This window comes from Podarcis bocagei (genome assembly GCF_964188305.1).
Source record: "Podarcis bocagei genome assembly, chromosome: 13".
NCBI lineage: Eukaryota > Metazoa > Chordata > Lepidosauria > Squamata > Lacertidae > Podarcis > Podarcis bocagei.
Window position 1 is genome coordinate 45,024,657 of NC_138138.1, and position 15,796 is coordinate 45,040,452.

The window sequence follows — 15,796 nt, forward strand, 5'->3', positions numbered from 1 at the left end:
CCAGCGCAGCACAGAAATCTGCAATTCAAAGGCTGGAAGACAAGTCAGCCCCACACAATGCTCTGTAACACAGTCATAGACCACAAATTCATTCTTGCATGGTAAAACACTGGCTACCCAAGAAAAGAAAGAAAGCTGCAGTCCCTTTCTCTGGTGGTTTTGCTGTTCCAGGGTCCCCCAAGCCTCTTGAGTTCATTTGACCCCTTGGTGAGCTTGTAAACCAAGAAAATCTTTAATAAAAAATACATTAAATAAATAAATGAATAAAGTTGTCAACCCCCAACCCAGATTCTTAGGAATGCATATGAAATAAAGCCAAGGAACATCAATATATAATCAACATTTATTAATAATCATCACTAGGAATCATAAAACATAAAAAATAAGGAATACGGCTGTATTGTGGAATCATAAAATGCAGAGGTTCCTCAGTGGGAAGGGAGGTGCACTCTGCACATGCCCATGTCATGTATTTCTGGGGCTCTGAGCTCCTAATTAATTTTTTTGTGCTATTCCTCTAATCTTTTCTATGTCGGGGCCTTTTCCAACCCCATTCCAACCTATAGGTGTTTATTCACCCTCTGCATAAACCCGCCAACCCTAGAGAGTCAAGACTGACCACTCTGGACCACTCTGCTGCAATTCCCTGCATCAAGGCTGGAGGGTTGGGGAATCTATTTATTAAAACAACCACAGAAGGAATTCTCAATCTGTAGTGCGATTTGATGGGTCCTCTATTCAAGCAAGCATTAAAAGCATTTTATTAAGCTTTTGTACACACACACACACACACACACACACACACACACACAACATCCCCCAGGAATTCTGTCCAATCAGGGATGAGGAACCTTTAGCCTTCTAGATGCTGCTAGACTGCAACACCCATCAATCCTGACCACTGGCTGGGTTGATGGGATTTGGTATCTACTAACATTGTGAAGGCCGCAGGTTCCCCCATGCCTGGTTTGTTTATTTATTTCAGCATTTATCAGTTGGTAGTGTACAGAAATACATCTAAGGGGGAAAGGGTGGAAAGCAATGGGGAGCTGGAGCCAGCTGTTATTTAGGATGAAGAAGGCAGGGGGACCTTAGTCGGTGGGTCGCAGCCAAGAGTGACCTCAATATCCCTGCAAAACAAGATGACCTCCTTCCCTAGCCCTAGCTGATACTGCCACACATAGGCAACATCTTCAGGCTGTAGTGTGAACGTCAGGGTTGTCTCCACCTCACGGGCTTCCCCCCATTCCTCCTGCTCTGTGTTCAGGCCCACACCGCCATATTCGGTCGGTAACGCAAACTGGGCCTTGGCCAGCGCCACGGCGACGGAGCCCGGCTCAGGAGAATCTGGCAGGGCCGTTGCCACCCAGCTGCACCCAACATCAGCCAGCTTTTCTGTGGCGCAGCCCACTTTCCGGGACACTTCCTGTAACCTGGAGACAGGGATATCGGAGTAGTTGTGGAAAATGTTCAGCAGCTCCCAGGACTTGAATGCGTCCCCTTTGCTGAGGCCGAGACCTCCCGGCAAGAAGTTGAGGACACTGGGGTGGAAAGAAAAGACTTCTCCGCTGAAGTTATCCCACAGCTGCCAGTAGAGGTAACTGCGATGGCTTCCCATCTTCTCGTTGGACCACTGATGGTGTCCTGGCTGTGTGTCTGGATCTGGTTCCCCTGTGGTCAAGTCCTTGACTGCCGTCATGGTGCCCGGGCTTAAGATTATGCCAAAGGAGCCACCAGAAACAACGAAATAATGTTGCCCAGCGCAGCAGCTGGGGTGCAGGCGACGGGGCTCTCTGCTGGGCTCGGTGTGAAGGTTTGGGGTTTCCAGGAGCTTGTTGTCCCGGATGACGTAGATGGTGTTGTGCCAACGGGAGCTGAAATAGTGTTCGCTGCCGCGCAGGGAAGGGTGCAAGGGCCAGAGCTCAGCGCAGGGCGAGGTCGGCAAACCGGAGAGGAGCAGGTAGCAGTTCAGATCAGGGCGAAGAATCACATCTCCTGCCCTGGTGCTGAATATGTGGACTTTGGGGACTTCCTTCTGCAGAACCATCGCAGTCAAGACCTTTAGGGGGCAGAGAAGGAGAAACGGGTAGAGAATGAGAAAGGAAGTGACTTCGTTTTTAGAACTACTACTACTACTACTACTACTACTACTACTACTACTAATTTATACCCCACCCCACTGTGGCTCCCAGCAGAATTAATGATGATGATGATGATAACAACAACGACAACACCAGACATTAAAAACTTCCCTAAACAGGGCTGCCTTCAGATGACTTCTAAAAGTTAGATAGTTGTTTATTTCCTTGACATCTGAAGGGAGGGCGTTCTACAGAGTGGGCGCCACTACCAAGAAGGCCCTCTTCCTGGTTCCGGTGCTCCATCACCGTCTAAGATTGTGCTGCCTCCCTCTCACACACAGTCCTCCTGTTACAAAAGATCTGAACTGCATCAGACTTTCACACGACGTGAGCAAATTCATCACCCAATAAACCAACAATTAATTTGCATATTGGATGTTACACTAATGGCGCAATGAGCAACCACCTCCAGGTCTGGTGTGTGTTGCAAAATTCCCATTAACAGCAAGCTGGCGGATCTGTTGCCTTTCTAATCTAGTTTGCCCAATGTGCATTTGAAATATCCACCTTTCCCTTCTGTGCAATGAAGAGTTCTGTGAAACCAGGAGGCCTGCATATCCCTACCTCAGTTAAGACAGTCCAATAGAAAGATTTTGCCCACCTCCATTTCTTTGCAGACCAATACAGTACAGCCCACTAGGTACTTAACAGCCACACTTTCCTGCCACAGAGATTCATAGTTGGCATGAATTAAACACCTCTACTGAGGACAATGTATATTTTATTTTGCCAATAAAGGGCTGAGTGTCCTCATTCCCAGGAAAACCAATTTTTTTTCATGGCAGGGCTTCTGTGTGCCTCCAATGCAAGGCAGAAATTTAACAGGTGCAGCATTTGAAGACAAAGTGGTTGGGGAAAACATCACCTGTTCACTTTCTGCCTGGCATGTAATTGTTTAAAACACAGGCAACCTCCTAGCAGCAAACCCTATGCAATCCTAGCCCCACCCGTCTGACAATTATTCAGTATATTCTATAACACCCCCACCCCCACCTCCCCTTCCTGTTCTATATTCCATCTCCCTTCCCTCCATTCCATATGCTCACAGCTCTTACGCCAGGCGAGTTGCAGGCGGAGAAATTCTGGGTTAATGCAAGTCAGAAAGGCTTGTTTATTTCTAAGGGCTTTGGCTCCTCCCCTCTCACGTGACCCCGTCTCCCGAAGCCTCTCTATGCATGAACTCAAAGCGACCTCAGCACTTGTCTCTTGCAGATCATCACTCATTCTTCCCTCCCCAACCCCACCAACTACGAAGTGGTGACTTCCCATAGGCTGGCTCCAAGATTCTCCCTTCCCTCACCACCCAATTTTCTTGAGAATAAGGTGGACCTCCTTATCTGCTTCATTCATATGCCAGAGGGTTGCTATCAGAGTTTTGCACAGAGCTGGTCTGATGTGACTCTGATGTGTGTGGGTTTTTTTAAAAAAACCTCACTGTTTCCCTAAAAACTGATGCACCTCTCGTCCCTCCCACCCCTGAGCCCTGTTGGTCTTCAGTGGGGACCTGCTGGTCTGGGGCTGATGCGGCAAATCTCTCGGTTTCTATTGGAACCCCAAACTTTGCCTAGGAGTGTGTTAAGTTGTGGGTGAACATATCAGACGACACAGCGATGCTTCAAACAGCTCTTGTTCATTCACAGGCCAGAACAGAACTGAACTGAAGGGTTCAGCCAGCCTACTTATATAGAGCTCCACTACAATGCAACTGTAATCACTTTCTGTAACTATCCAATCACTGAACGTCACTTTCAATCCCTATTTGCATATGTGGACCTGAGTGAAAACTATCTACAGTATCCCCCTGCTGGCTCAGGGTGAGAACTTCAGTACATAACAGAGTGTGTTAAGAGGCATATGAACAATCTATAAACGGAACACACAAATTTCTAATTCAGCGAAATGGATAATTTCAGATTATGACCAAGTTCAACTCGCCACTCAGTCACACAACTCTCTGGTTGAACTTGTGCCAGCCAGGGTCTCTCAGCCAGGCCAACTTTGCAGGGTCACATCAAAAGAGAGGGGTGACTCCACCAGTCTCCCATCTGCAAGGATTCTATCATCAAGTTTGTCGTCTGAGGGAAGAACTGCGTGTGGCAGCAACTGCCCTGTTCTGGATGTTGTTGCCTGCTGGGCTCTAGGGTCTGATCTGGGGCAGGGAAGAATATTTTTGAGGAGAAAATGTTCTTTATCAAGGGGAATCAGCCAGAACTGCCACTGATGTTGGTTGCAGCTTTAAAAACTTGTGATCGAGTTTGCTTTCTCCCTCCCACTGCTTTTTTCCTTGGGTGTCATGTATGGTATTTTGAGACTGTGAGCCTGAGAGCAGGGACCATCTTAAAGCTGATTTTTATAAGCAGCTCTATGAGCCTCTTTTGGCTAAAGGTCATGGGAAGCAGGTTTCTTGTGCAAGAACTCCAAACTGCACTACCTGTTGTAATAAATGTAAATCTGCCCTTATTCCCTTATGGGGGACACAAGAGCACCTATAGAGTCCTTTGCATGTTCTCCATCAGTTGGAGAAATTAACAGAGGCCAACCAGAGAATACTGAATAGTAAACCTGATCTTTATTGAACTGTTGCAACAAGGGTGCCCCCTTCACACGCAGGAGAAGGAGGAGGACCCAGAACCAAGGTGTGCCCGCCCTTATATAGACATTTTAAATTGCCCACCCTGGAGTACAAGACCACCCCCAGAAACATCATACATACATCACAGAAGGGGTGTAGCTCAAGACCACCTCCTGACACATCATACCTACATCACAGAAAGGGCAGTCTACAACAGAAATCTGAGTGTGTTGTTTACCTCCTGTCTGGCAAGTTACCTGTTAATGCTTACTTGATTGGATACCCTGGGGAGCCTGGCCAGTCTTTTGTAATGATAAAAACTTAGTTCCTGAGCCAGGTCACAGGCTCACCCTATTCATACACAGACATACCCTTAAGACAGGATTTGTGAATGAAAAGACAATGGGGAGGCTTTTCCATTTTCCTTGACCTTGCAGAGAAATCATTTGGTCAGTTTGGGAGTCAAAATGGTTCTAGGGCTGTTTTCCTGTGCTGCTTCAGACATGTGGTTTATATATTTATGTACGTGTTTGCTTGGTACATCTATGAACATTTATTATATATATAAGACCTTAAATTTTTTATTTCACTGCATTTGCAAAATGGCAAGAGTGTGGAAGTTAACAGACAGATTCGGGATTGGAGCAAACAAATGAAATTTCCCCTTTCTTTGGAGATTAGAATGTTTGTGACGCTTCCATGACATCACAGCACTTAACCAATGGCTAGGAGCTACACCCTGAGAAATTATTTACAAACCATCTTTTAGGCTATTATCTTGATTGGGAGCAATTTCCACCATCCCTCATTAAACTTCCTCAAGGGGTGGCAGGATTTCTTCATCCTTTGGCTTGAAGTCCCCGCTCAGATTGATCCCAAATTTCTCACGGAGCACCACTGGGATCTCGTTGCTCTGCAGGGTGGTCTCTGTACGCTCCTCTCCCTTCTTGGAAATGAGACGCCAACCCATGTAGGTGAGGCGCCCGCCATTTTCTTTCTGCAGGGAGCAGAAGGATTTGCAAACGAATATGGAGCTGGGCGAAGTCTGGTGATACAGACACATGCCCGTAAAATCGTCCAGTTTCTTCTCCTCGAGCGTGAACTGATATAAGGGCCTCCCCTCCTTCCCAGAGACTTCTCGGCGTTCCAGCACCCAGATGCCCCCTTGGAGGCCCAGCCAAAAGATGCCACCTTCCTGGACTTGCTCCACAGAAGCCTTCAGCTCTAATGGCTCTGTGAAGCCTTCACCAAAGCCCACGTCACAGAGCAGCTGGCGCCCACCCAGCTGCACCAAAATCACCATGTGGTCCAACGGGGGGCCATAGCAGCCGGTGAAACGGTTCCGGACGCGCCCGGCCACAGCTTTGGCATCAAATCCCAATGTCTGCAGCAGCCACAGGAAGAGGCCATTCAGCTCAAAACAGAAGCCACCCCGATGCTGCTGGACGATCTTGTTGTAGAGGGAGGACACTTCCAGGACGATGGGCTCCCCGGAATGGATACTGAGGCTCTCGAAGGGCACGGAGAGGAGGTGGCACCGGTGGAGGCCGCGCAGGGTCTCCAGAGAAGGCTGTGTGGGGCCCTGGTACCCGATCCGTTGCAGGTAATGTCCAATGTCCATTCTGGACTGGAATCAGGAAGTAGATGAGGAAGGATGAGGAGGTAGATCGGGATTCCTATTCTTTCCGCTCCCAGAGCTCGCAGGTGGGAGACCTTTTCCACACAGAGGGTTATATTGCCTTCCCTGCAATCTTCCACATGTTTATGGTGGAGAGCCAAATGTGAGCAGAGCCAGAGATGGAAAGGGGCAGAATGTATTTGGCTAGCTGGTTTCTGCACACACTCCTCTCTCTGTGCGGCAGCCTCGCATGCAAGAAAGAGGTATTAAGCAGAGTTCATGGGCACATTCCAGCGAGGTTAAAACTCGGGGAGGATCCTCACCCCTGAGCTGCCATGAATGGATCTTCCGATTCTTCACATCCTGCTCCAAACCCCATTCCAAGCTCATGGAACCCAGGAATCCTGGCTCTCACCACATTCCTGCTTGCCGGCCTGGTCTCAGCTCAGTTTCTCTGGAAAAGCACCTCTGTCCATATGCAAAAGCCAGCAGCTGTTTTGCTATGTGGAAAGAAAGAGAGAGAGAGAAAGGAAATGAGGGATATCATGTGACCATGGATATACACCACACATTCACAAACACTCAGATACAGACAGAGCACCTCCCACTGGCTCCTGTTTCAACTCTCTGGCAGGCTCTTAACCCTTGCTAGCCTCTGTCCAATTAAATACACTTTAGGAATTAAATCAAAAGTACAGTGGTACCTCGGGTTAAGTAATTGATTCGTTCTGGAGGTCTGTTCTTAACCTGAAACTGTTCTTAACCTGAAGCACCACTTTAGCTAATGGGGCCTCGTGCTGCTGCTGCACTGCTGCTGCACAATTTCTGTTCTCATCCTGAAGCAAAGTTCTTAACCTGGGTTAGCAGAGTCTGTAACCTGAAGCGTATGTAACCTGAAGCGTATGTAACCTGAAGCGTATATAACCCGAGGTACCACTGTATAGCATAGCCATGAAAGCGGTGACTGTTTTTCTCTCTTTCTCACCCCACTCTCCATTTAAAATATTTTCCCCACACTTTCCTGCATTATTCTGTTTTTCAGGAAGCCCCTTCTGTTTCAGCCTTTAGACGAGTGTGGAATTAAATGTAGGCGATTAAGAAAACATACCTGAAAACGATTTACAGATGGTATTTAGCTCTGAGTAGACTTGTTAAAATGTATAAGACTGAATCAGATAATTGCTGGAGATGCAACGTGGCTGAGGGTACATTCTGTCATATGTGGTGGACTTGTAAAAGAGTATTGGGGGAAAAATTATAATGAATTTTTAAAAAGTGTTTAAAAGTTGTTTCCCAAGAAAACCAGAGTCCTTTTTGTTGGGGATAATTCAGATGGAAATTCCCAGGTGCCAAAAAAGATTATTTATTTATGCCACTACTGCGGTCCGTGTTTTGTTAGCCCAGGAATGGAAAACAAGCAAGGTCCCAACTAACAAAGAATGGCAACTTAAGCTGATGGAATATGCGCAGCTTGCCGTCTTAACATATAGAATAAGAAAACAAGAAGAACATACGTTTAGAGAAGATTGGAAAATGTTTATTGAATATATGGGTGAAAATTGTGTACATTTGAAAACGTTGGCAGCATTAAGATAAATTCAACAGTGTAAATAAGTTTTAATGGATGTAATAATGGAATACTGAATGGTTTAGTTTATGTAAAATATGCAGGGATTTATGGTATGCAGAATGAACCATGGAAAGAGGAGAAGGGAAGTTGCTGATATTTTAAGGTTGTTGAAATGGATATTCTAAAATATAAAATAGAAAACTTAATAAAAATATATATTAAAAAGGAAAAAAGAAAACATGTTTCTATAATGCTTAATTGATGGTCTTCAATTTTAATTTTATGTGGTTTTTAATTATATACAGTACATGCATTTTTATGCACACTTTACCACAATAGCTGTCATTTTGTACACAATACTTGGCTTCAGACCTGCACCTGTAAAATTTGGAGGCTTGAAAATTCTGACGGGTGGCTGTGTTTTGGTTTGCATATTGTTTCAGAAAACGCAGATTTGGTAGGTTTGCCTTCAGCGTGAGCTGAATCAAAATTCTCCACTATCCCTACTCATGGCTAATTAAGCTTCTTTGGCCATGGGTACATCTAATCTTTGCCACAGTTGCATCATCTTTCAAATATGTTCTGAGCATAAAAAGCACCATTCCCAAATGACAAAGGCAGAAGTCACACACAGGGGGATTTAAGTGCAATAATTGGTTGTTTATAATCCAGATGGAAATAGGGGAATGGTCTTTGGGGGCAAGTTGATGGATCCCGCATGGAGCAGAACTAGAAAGTTTATTATTGCACCGAGCTCTTAAATAGATGAGAGTAATACATTAGGCAAGGAGCCATGGAAAGAAAGTGTTCATTCTGTACTAAATTCATGGGTCAACAATGGGCCAGTAGAATCCATGACTGGAAACAGACGGTGGTCTCCCTCCCTTTAGAAGGCTTTAAGAACTCGTCATAGAGATATCTTGAAGGAGCTTGAAGCTTAGCAAATCCTGGCAGTGCTCGGCGACATTCTCCAAGGTGCAAGGTGTGGTGGTCTCAGGTGGGCTGATCTGAACGCAGAACTTGAATGAAATAAAACAGTGCAGTGACTGCCTCTTGATCTGTATGTCTGATCACCTCTCTCTGTTATATGTCTGCTTCTCTTCTATGCCACCCTTCTCGCAAAAATGGTTAAAAGTAAAATTAGCTTTATGGCTAATGTCCAGGGCTGTGCAACCACTATAGCTTAAAGAATTCTGGGCGCCACAGTTTACACCTCACAGAGCAACAATTCCATTAGAATTCCAAGGGGGGGAAATGTGGTCCATAGTCTAAGCCCATCCTTCTTTAGAGCATTTCAAACTGTTGAGTCCATTGTATCTCCATCATGGGCGGGAAGACACATCTCACGAGTTTTTCTCTCTAGTGTGAGGGATGCAACTGTTTTGCAATGAACTGGCAGCTTTTCAAACTGTGTGCTGGAAGAACCCTGCAGTTCTTGAGAAGCTTTGTGAGGTGTGTGTGTATCTATTAATGGGAACATCTGTCAACAGCAGATGAGGTTACCTGAAAATGAGATTTCCCAACAATGCTGCTGATTTTCACCTTGCAATGTGTCATGTGCATTCTTGGTTATACTCTCAGGTCATGGGTGGAAAGGGGTAGCGGTGAGGCCCGAATGGGTCTGCTCAGTGTGCCTGGCATGAAGAGGGTGTGCACCTGAGAGCAGGTATCTTCAACCCTTTCAGACTCATTTTTAACCCCAATATGCACTTGGGAACAGATTTCTAAGTCATTTACCATATATCTGCATGGTAGTAATGCTCGAACCACCACAGGGGATTGAACCCAGGGACCTTTTGCACGTAAATCAGAGCTACAGCTCTTCGTCACATCAATGTAGGAAATACAAGTCAAAAGTAGGAAGGATTCCCTGAAGGTCTCATTTCAAGCAACATCTGATGGGATTCTTACTGAGTGTAAAAAGTGGAGAGTAGAATCTTTTTGGGTCTAGCCCTGCTCCTCCATACTGATGTGCACCACACTAGCCCTCCATGTGTGTGGTTTGTGAGACTCACATAATTCCTTTACAATGGGTTCCAGGAGGAACCAGGATCTGTAAATCAGGTCTTTAATGTCTACCAGAAATCTACACTCAATCCAGACAGTTGCTATTGAAGCATCCTTTGGTTACTGCTTACTCCCTGCAAGTCTTACTAACCAAGACAGGGTTATACAGGGAGGAAGCCACACAATACCTGAGGCAGGGAAAGCCAACATGGTGCCTCCAGATATTGTTGGACCACAGCTCCCACCATTCCTGACCACTGGCCATGCTGGCTGGGGCTGATGGGAGTTGTAGTCTCGACAACATCTATCTGGAGGGCATAACACTGGCTATCCCTAAGTTAAAGGATCACCTTAGAAGTTGTTCCCAGTTTGATTAAACATGCTCTTAGGCTCACCCCTAGGTCCCTGAGCAACAAGAAGTTCCAGAGGTCCATTGCTTAGAACAGGTTAAGCTTCCTGTGAAAATAGATCACTGAAGGCTTATGGGATTGAGTAATGATTGTGTTTATTTACAGAGTGAACTTATTTACAGCTTGAACTGTCCAACAGCACATCCCAACTAGAGAAGCAGTCAACACTCCTAAATACACTTTCCAAAGGTTACAGAGCCTTAAATGAATTTCTCCCGGGTTGCTTCCACTTGGCCTGTTGAGCATTTGTCCTGATTTGTTTGCACAAAGTTTGCAGGGAGGTTAAATGGCCACAGCTATTTATTGAGCATTTGATCTGCCTTGTCTGCTGGAAGTTTGTATCAAGAAACCACATGTTTCTCCCTTCACTTCCCTGTTTGCAAAAAGTCCGTTTTGCAGTGAAGCAGCTTTGTTGCACTGGTGATAAATCATCTTTATGTGAGCAACCTGAATTTGCCAGAAACGGCAATGGCCTGGGAATGCCCTCAGTCTCACTTCCCCATTCAAACAGCTGTTTCTTTAAAGAGAGAGAGAGAGACCTAGATTATGCAACCCTTTCGACTATGTCATACTTGAAAGAGGAACATATGCCTTTATGTCCCATTCAGGAGATTTGGGGAAGTCCTTGCTATTGAGATCAATCACCAGCAGCTTCCTTAGCAACAGATGTACTTGGCAACTTGGCAACATACAATTAACGAAGTTCCGTCTGGCTGTGTTATGCCTCTGCTGTCCAGATGCCCAGTCTTAAAACAATACCTTTTCCTCCCCAGTAGAACCGAACTCTAGAAATGAGCATCAGGGGTTGGGGGCGGCAGGGACGGGGAAAATACCCCACAGCCCTACAAATTTGCAGCATATCCTATGAAGGGCACTGCTGGGCTAGCTCCCATGACGTCAACTAAACATTCATGGCTTCCTTGTTCTGAAGCAGTTCTGCAATTTAAAGCCAACAAGCAACGAATGCCTCTGGCTTTCTCCTGCTGCTCTGAATTAACATGGTAAGGAAGTTGACTTTAACTGATTTCAGTTGAGTTTAACTGATTTGTTTGTCTGCCATAGAAGCTGCAAAACCTGGAAATGCTAGATTCACGTCATGGATGAAGAACCTTCCCTTATGGAGAAGGACCATGACTCCATGTGCTTTGCATGCAGAAGGTCCCCGGCTCAATCCCACGTCTTTTGGGCAGGAGAGCTGCTGTCAGTCACTGCAGGCAGCACTGAGTTAGATGGACCCAAACTCTGATTCGGTGTAACACAGCTTCCCATGTCCCTGTAACTTCTGTTAACTATAAAAGCCCATATTTTTATCTCAGCTTGATTAAATGATCTGCCCTATTGGAACCACGAATGGTCATGGATTTGGGGGCAAAAAGGTTGCTTTCCCAATTTTACACACATCATAAAAGCCCTAACTTCCGATGCTGAGTGGTTTCTGTGGAATTTCAAATTTCACTGCAAGCTGTCATGCCTCCTGTTTAACTAAGGGCTTGTCTATACTTAACCCTGGGAAAGCCTACTGTTTACCACTGTCAAGTGGGTTTTGCTCCAGACTGATGTTTGCTCCAATTTAGTGCTAAATAGTGGGTTTCCCATGGGGACGCAGCAGGGCTAATGGAAAACCGCTCGGACCCAGGGCCCCCAAAGCATGGGACAAATGAAAAACCACTAAGGACAAGCAGAAGTGTAGATGAGCCCTATGCATTGCATGAAGAAGTACTTTTATCTGTCATGGATCTTCCAACATTTAGCTTCCTTGGATCTAGAGTTATGAAAGATGGAGAAAAACTTTTCTATACCCACTTCATTCATGCCATGTATAATTTTCTGCGCATTTCTTCTTCACTTTCCTAATCACAAAAAATCTATTTTTATTTTGTAAAGTAGATATTGTTGCTTTAGAGCAACAAAATTTTCCGGTATGTGTTTGAATCCCTTTTGCAAAATACTGACAGTCTGGAGGTGACCCAAGTATTTGATATCCAACTGACCTCCTACTTTGTGGGTGTCATTTTTCTTGTCCTTTAACAGCATACTTGGAGTCCTGCCATGGAGGAAAGCTGCCCTCAAAGTTGGTAGAATGTGGAGGGGCATAATCAACCAAATACAACACAAATATATCAGCCAATCCTGTCCAGTTATGGCATCTGGGAACTTGTTTGTTAACCCTTCCCGTTCCTCTTTTCTCTGCAGGATGCAAGACAGAACAGTGCCTGGGAACTACACCATGATCACCCAGGTCTACCTGGTGGGACTCACCAGCCACCGGAGAACACAGCTTGCCCTCTTTGTGATTATCCTCGTTGCCTATCTGATCTCCATGGCGAGCAACCTCCTCATCATCCTGCTGGTCCAAATGGATTTCCGCCTCCATACCCCGATGTACTTCTTCCTCAGCAACCTCTCACTCTTGGAGATGTGCTTCACCAGCACTGTCGTGCCCCAGATGTTGGCTCACCTGCTCGCCGGGGATGGGAGGCTTTCGTTTGGGCGCTGCGCCTTCCAGATGTACATGGCCTGCTCTCTGGGTTGCACTGAAGGCCTCTTGCTGGGGGCCATGGCCTACGACCGTTACATGGCGATCTGCTGCCCCCTGGTGTATGCTGTAGCCATGAGCCGGGCACGCTGTTTGATGCTGGCGGCCATCTCGTGGGTAGGAGCCTTCCTTCTCTCTGGGCTCATCACAGCTTTTATCATGCAGCTCCCTTTCTGCGGCCCCAATGAGATCAACCATTTCAACTGCGAGTTTGTCATGGTGATAAGGCTGGGATGCACCGACACGAGCTTCACAGAGGCCATCATCTTGGGGGTGGGGGTTTTCATACTAATTGTCCCTCTGGCCACCATCTTGATCTCTTACGGACTCATCATGGCGACTGTCGTGCGCATGAGCTCGGGCGAGAGCCGGAGCAAGGCTTTCTCCACGTGTGCTTCCCACCTGATGGTGGTCACCATGTTTTATGGATGCCTCATTGGCCTGTACATGAGGCCTCGGTCAGGGACAGACCCCAGCCATGACAAACACGTTTCCATCTTTTATGTTGTCATCACCCCTCTCCTCAACCCGATCATCTACACGTTGCGGAATAAGGATGTCCATGCCGCAGTGGCTAAAGTCTTCAGGATAGAGCTGATAAACACAAGGCCTGAGTGGTCTTGAGAGGCAGCATTGTGTTTAGCAAATGGCAGTTGTCCAAACAAATCTATGATGTTGAAGGTCGAACAGGACGGAGTGGGGGAACTCACCGAAGCTCATAGATTTATAGGACCTCAGAAAATCTGATTAAAAGTATCTCTTGATCTCCTGTATTTAGCAATGACAGGATCATTCAAGGACCTGAGGGGAGGAGCAGGGGTTGGGGTGGTGTGGTGAGAGCAGGGACGCGGACTTATAAAAAATATTGGGGGGGGGGGCCCGGGAAAGCTCATGAATAATAAATAAGCTCATGAATATGCAAATAAAGTGGCGCCGCCTCCTCGTGAGCAAATAGGGGAGAGCGTGCTGCGCCTATCAATCAGCTCCGGAGCGGAAATTGGGTGGAGCTTTTGCTCGGGAGGGAGGGCAGGAGGCATGCAGCCCGACCCTGTGCATTTTGGACTGGGGGAGGGGCGGCGATGGCGCTCTGCTGGAGGGGCGCCGGAGATTATTGGGGGGGCAGAGCCCCCCCAAACGAATTTTTGAGGGGGCTTGGGCCCCCTCAAGCCCCATGGAGTCGGCGCCTATGGGTGAGAGTTGCACGAAGAGCTGCCTACCATTTAGATTGTTGGTGTTCCAATTGAGGTGGGTCCTTTCATTCCAGACTAGCATCAGAGGGCTTCTTAAGAACTGACCTGCCTTAAGCAGAGAAAAGAACTGGCTTTCAAAAGAAGAAGCAGCAGAAGAAATTCCTAGTTGGAATCATGTCTTTACCATTGTATTATATAATTATTTATTGTCTCTTTTTAAAAAATGCAATGTGTTTGTGATGTTTGCCTGAAACACAGGCATCTACACCAAACTTTAGAATGGTTTTTATTGGATTTTACATTATATTTAACACAATTTCCCAGTAGTTTTTAATTATTTTACAATTCCACCACATATGAAAAAATGTACCTTCCTTTTCTTTACATTTCCAACACTTATTGGAGCCTGTTCTATACATCTTTGCCATTTTTACAGGTGTAATATACCATCGGTACATCATCTTCATATAATTCTCTTTTAACAATATACAGTCAGTAAATTTTAAATTTACTTTCCATAGTTTTCCTCAGACTTCCATTTGTATCTTGTGTCCTATATCTTGTGCCCATTTAATCATTACAGATTTAACCTCTTCATCTTTGGTCTCCCATTCTAACAATAGATTATACATTTTCTTTAAGAGTTTATTATTATCATCTACAATTTCTCTTTGGAATCTAGATATGGTATAGCCAAATCCTTTCTTTTTGTCTTCATTAAAAACCTCATTTAATTGACAATGTTGCAGCCAATCATAAACATATTCTCTTATCTGATCATAATCCTTAAGTTTTAATTTGCCTTCTCTTTCTACCAAAAGCTCTCAATATGTAGGCCATTTTCCTTCTTTAATTGTCCTTTTAATTAAAATTACTTCTGTTGGGGCCACTCACCATGGCATTTTTTTGTTCTAATAGGTCTTTATATCTTCCCCATACTTTTATTAATGATCTCCTAATTATATGATTATGAAATCCTTTATGTACCTTCCCTTTATTATACCATAAATATGCATGCCATCCAAACTTTAGAATGCACCTGGTACTGGCTGCAGGCCAGAATAATGTTTGGCAAGTTATGCTCCTTCGTTGCTGGAAAGTTCTCGCAATTTTCCTAAATTAACCTCTCGAGACCCAAGATGATGAGGTAACTAGCAACAAACTGATAATGATCCAGAGGTAAACTCCGAAGAGATGAAAGCAATCCCTATGGGGTGCATCCACACGCTTCATTGTCTTACTGACCCTCAGAGATTTGGCAAGTTATAGGGGGAGAAAGCAAAACCCAACCTGTTGTTTATCTTATTTTGATAAGAATAGATGAGAATAGTTGCTTTGAAAGCTTTATAGATTGCTTGGTAGAGCTTATGTCAAGGTGGTTGAAGAACCAGCACTTAGTGACAATGTACTAGCATTGCATGCGAAATATCTCCAATATAGTTAAAGGACCTGCATGAACAAACTTGGAAGGGCATCTATGTGAGGCTCCAGAAAGCAAGATCCATAAAGCGATACACAAAGGGATTTTTAACTAAGAGTAAACTCAGGGCCTTTTTCCAGCCAGAACTCAGTTCTGGCACCTCTCAGGTGGGCACCATTGCCATTATAAGAGAACAAGGGAGGTGTTTATAGTGAGTTCCAGCACCTCATTTTCTACAAAAATAGCACTGAGTAAACTTGCTCCCATCCCTATACTATACTATCATCCAGGGACTTCACTGGAAGATGCCAGGCACGATTATTTCCTTCCCA

The 15,796-nt window shown here is 45.3% G+C and overlaps 3 protein-coding genes across 5 annotated transcripts; 1 reads left to right on the forward strand and 2 right to left on the reverse strand.

Moving 5' to 3' along the window:
- Positions 1-325: 325 nt before the first annotated feature.
- LOC308572574 (uncharacterized protein) lies at positions 326-3,403 on the reverse strand. Of its 3 annotated transcripts, none has more exons than XM_081168740.1 (2): positions 3,333-3,403; positions 326-2,059 (listed from the first exon to the last, which is right to left on the reverse strand). In XM_081168740.1, the coding sequence occupies exons 1-2, from the start codon at positions 3,363-3,365 to the stop codon at positions 1,067-1,069; spliced, it is 1,026 nt and encodes a 341-aa protein (XP_081024866.1). In that variant the 5' UTR covers positions 3,366-3,403; the 3' UTR covers positions 326-1,066. The 3 variants fall into 3 exon arrangements, with proteins under 3 accessions (XP_081024866.1, XP_081024868.1, XP_081024867.1); XM_081168742.1 differs by lacking the exon at positions 3,333-3,403 and adding an exon at positions 3,197-3,332; XM_081168741.1 differs by lacking the exon at positions 3,333-3,403 and adding an exon at positions 3,188-3,320.
- A 1,288-nt stretch (positions 3,404-4,691) lies between these two features.
- LOC308572599 (arylamine N-acetyltransferase, pineal gland isozyme NAT-10-like) lies at positions 4,692-6,878 on the reverse strand. Its single transcript, XM_081168798.1, has one exon. The coding sequence runs from the start codon at positions 6,332-6,334 to the stop codon at positions 5,522-5,524; it is 813 nt and encodes a 270-aa protein (XP_081024924.1). The 5' UTR covers positions 6,335-6,878; the 3' UTR covers positions 4,692-5,521.
- A 2,417-nt stretch (positions 6,879-9,295) lies between these two features.
- Positions 9,296-13,636, forward strand: LOC308571638 (olfactory receptor 2D2-like). Its single transcript, XM_081167272.1, has 2 exons — positions 9,296-9,353; positions 12,512-13,636. Exon 2 carries the CDS (start codon positions 12,513-12,515, stop codon positions 13,476-13,478), a length of 966 nt encoding a protein of 321 aa, XP_081023398.1. The 5' UTR covers positions 9,296-9,353; position 12,512; the 3' UTR covers positions 13,479-13,636.
- Positions 13,637-15,796: the final 2,160 nt, after the last annotated feature.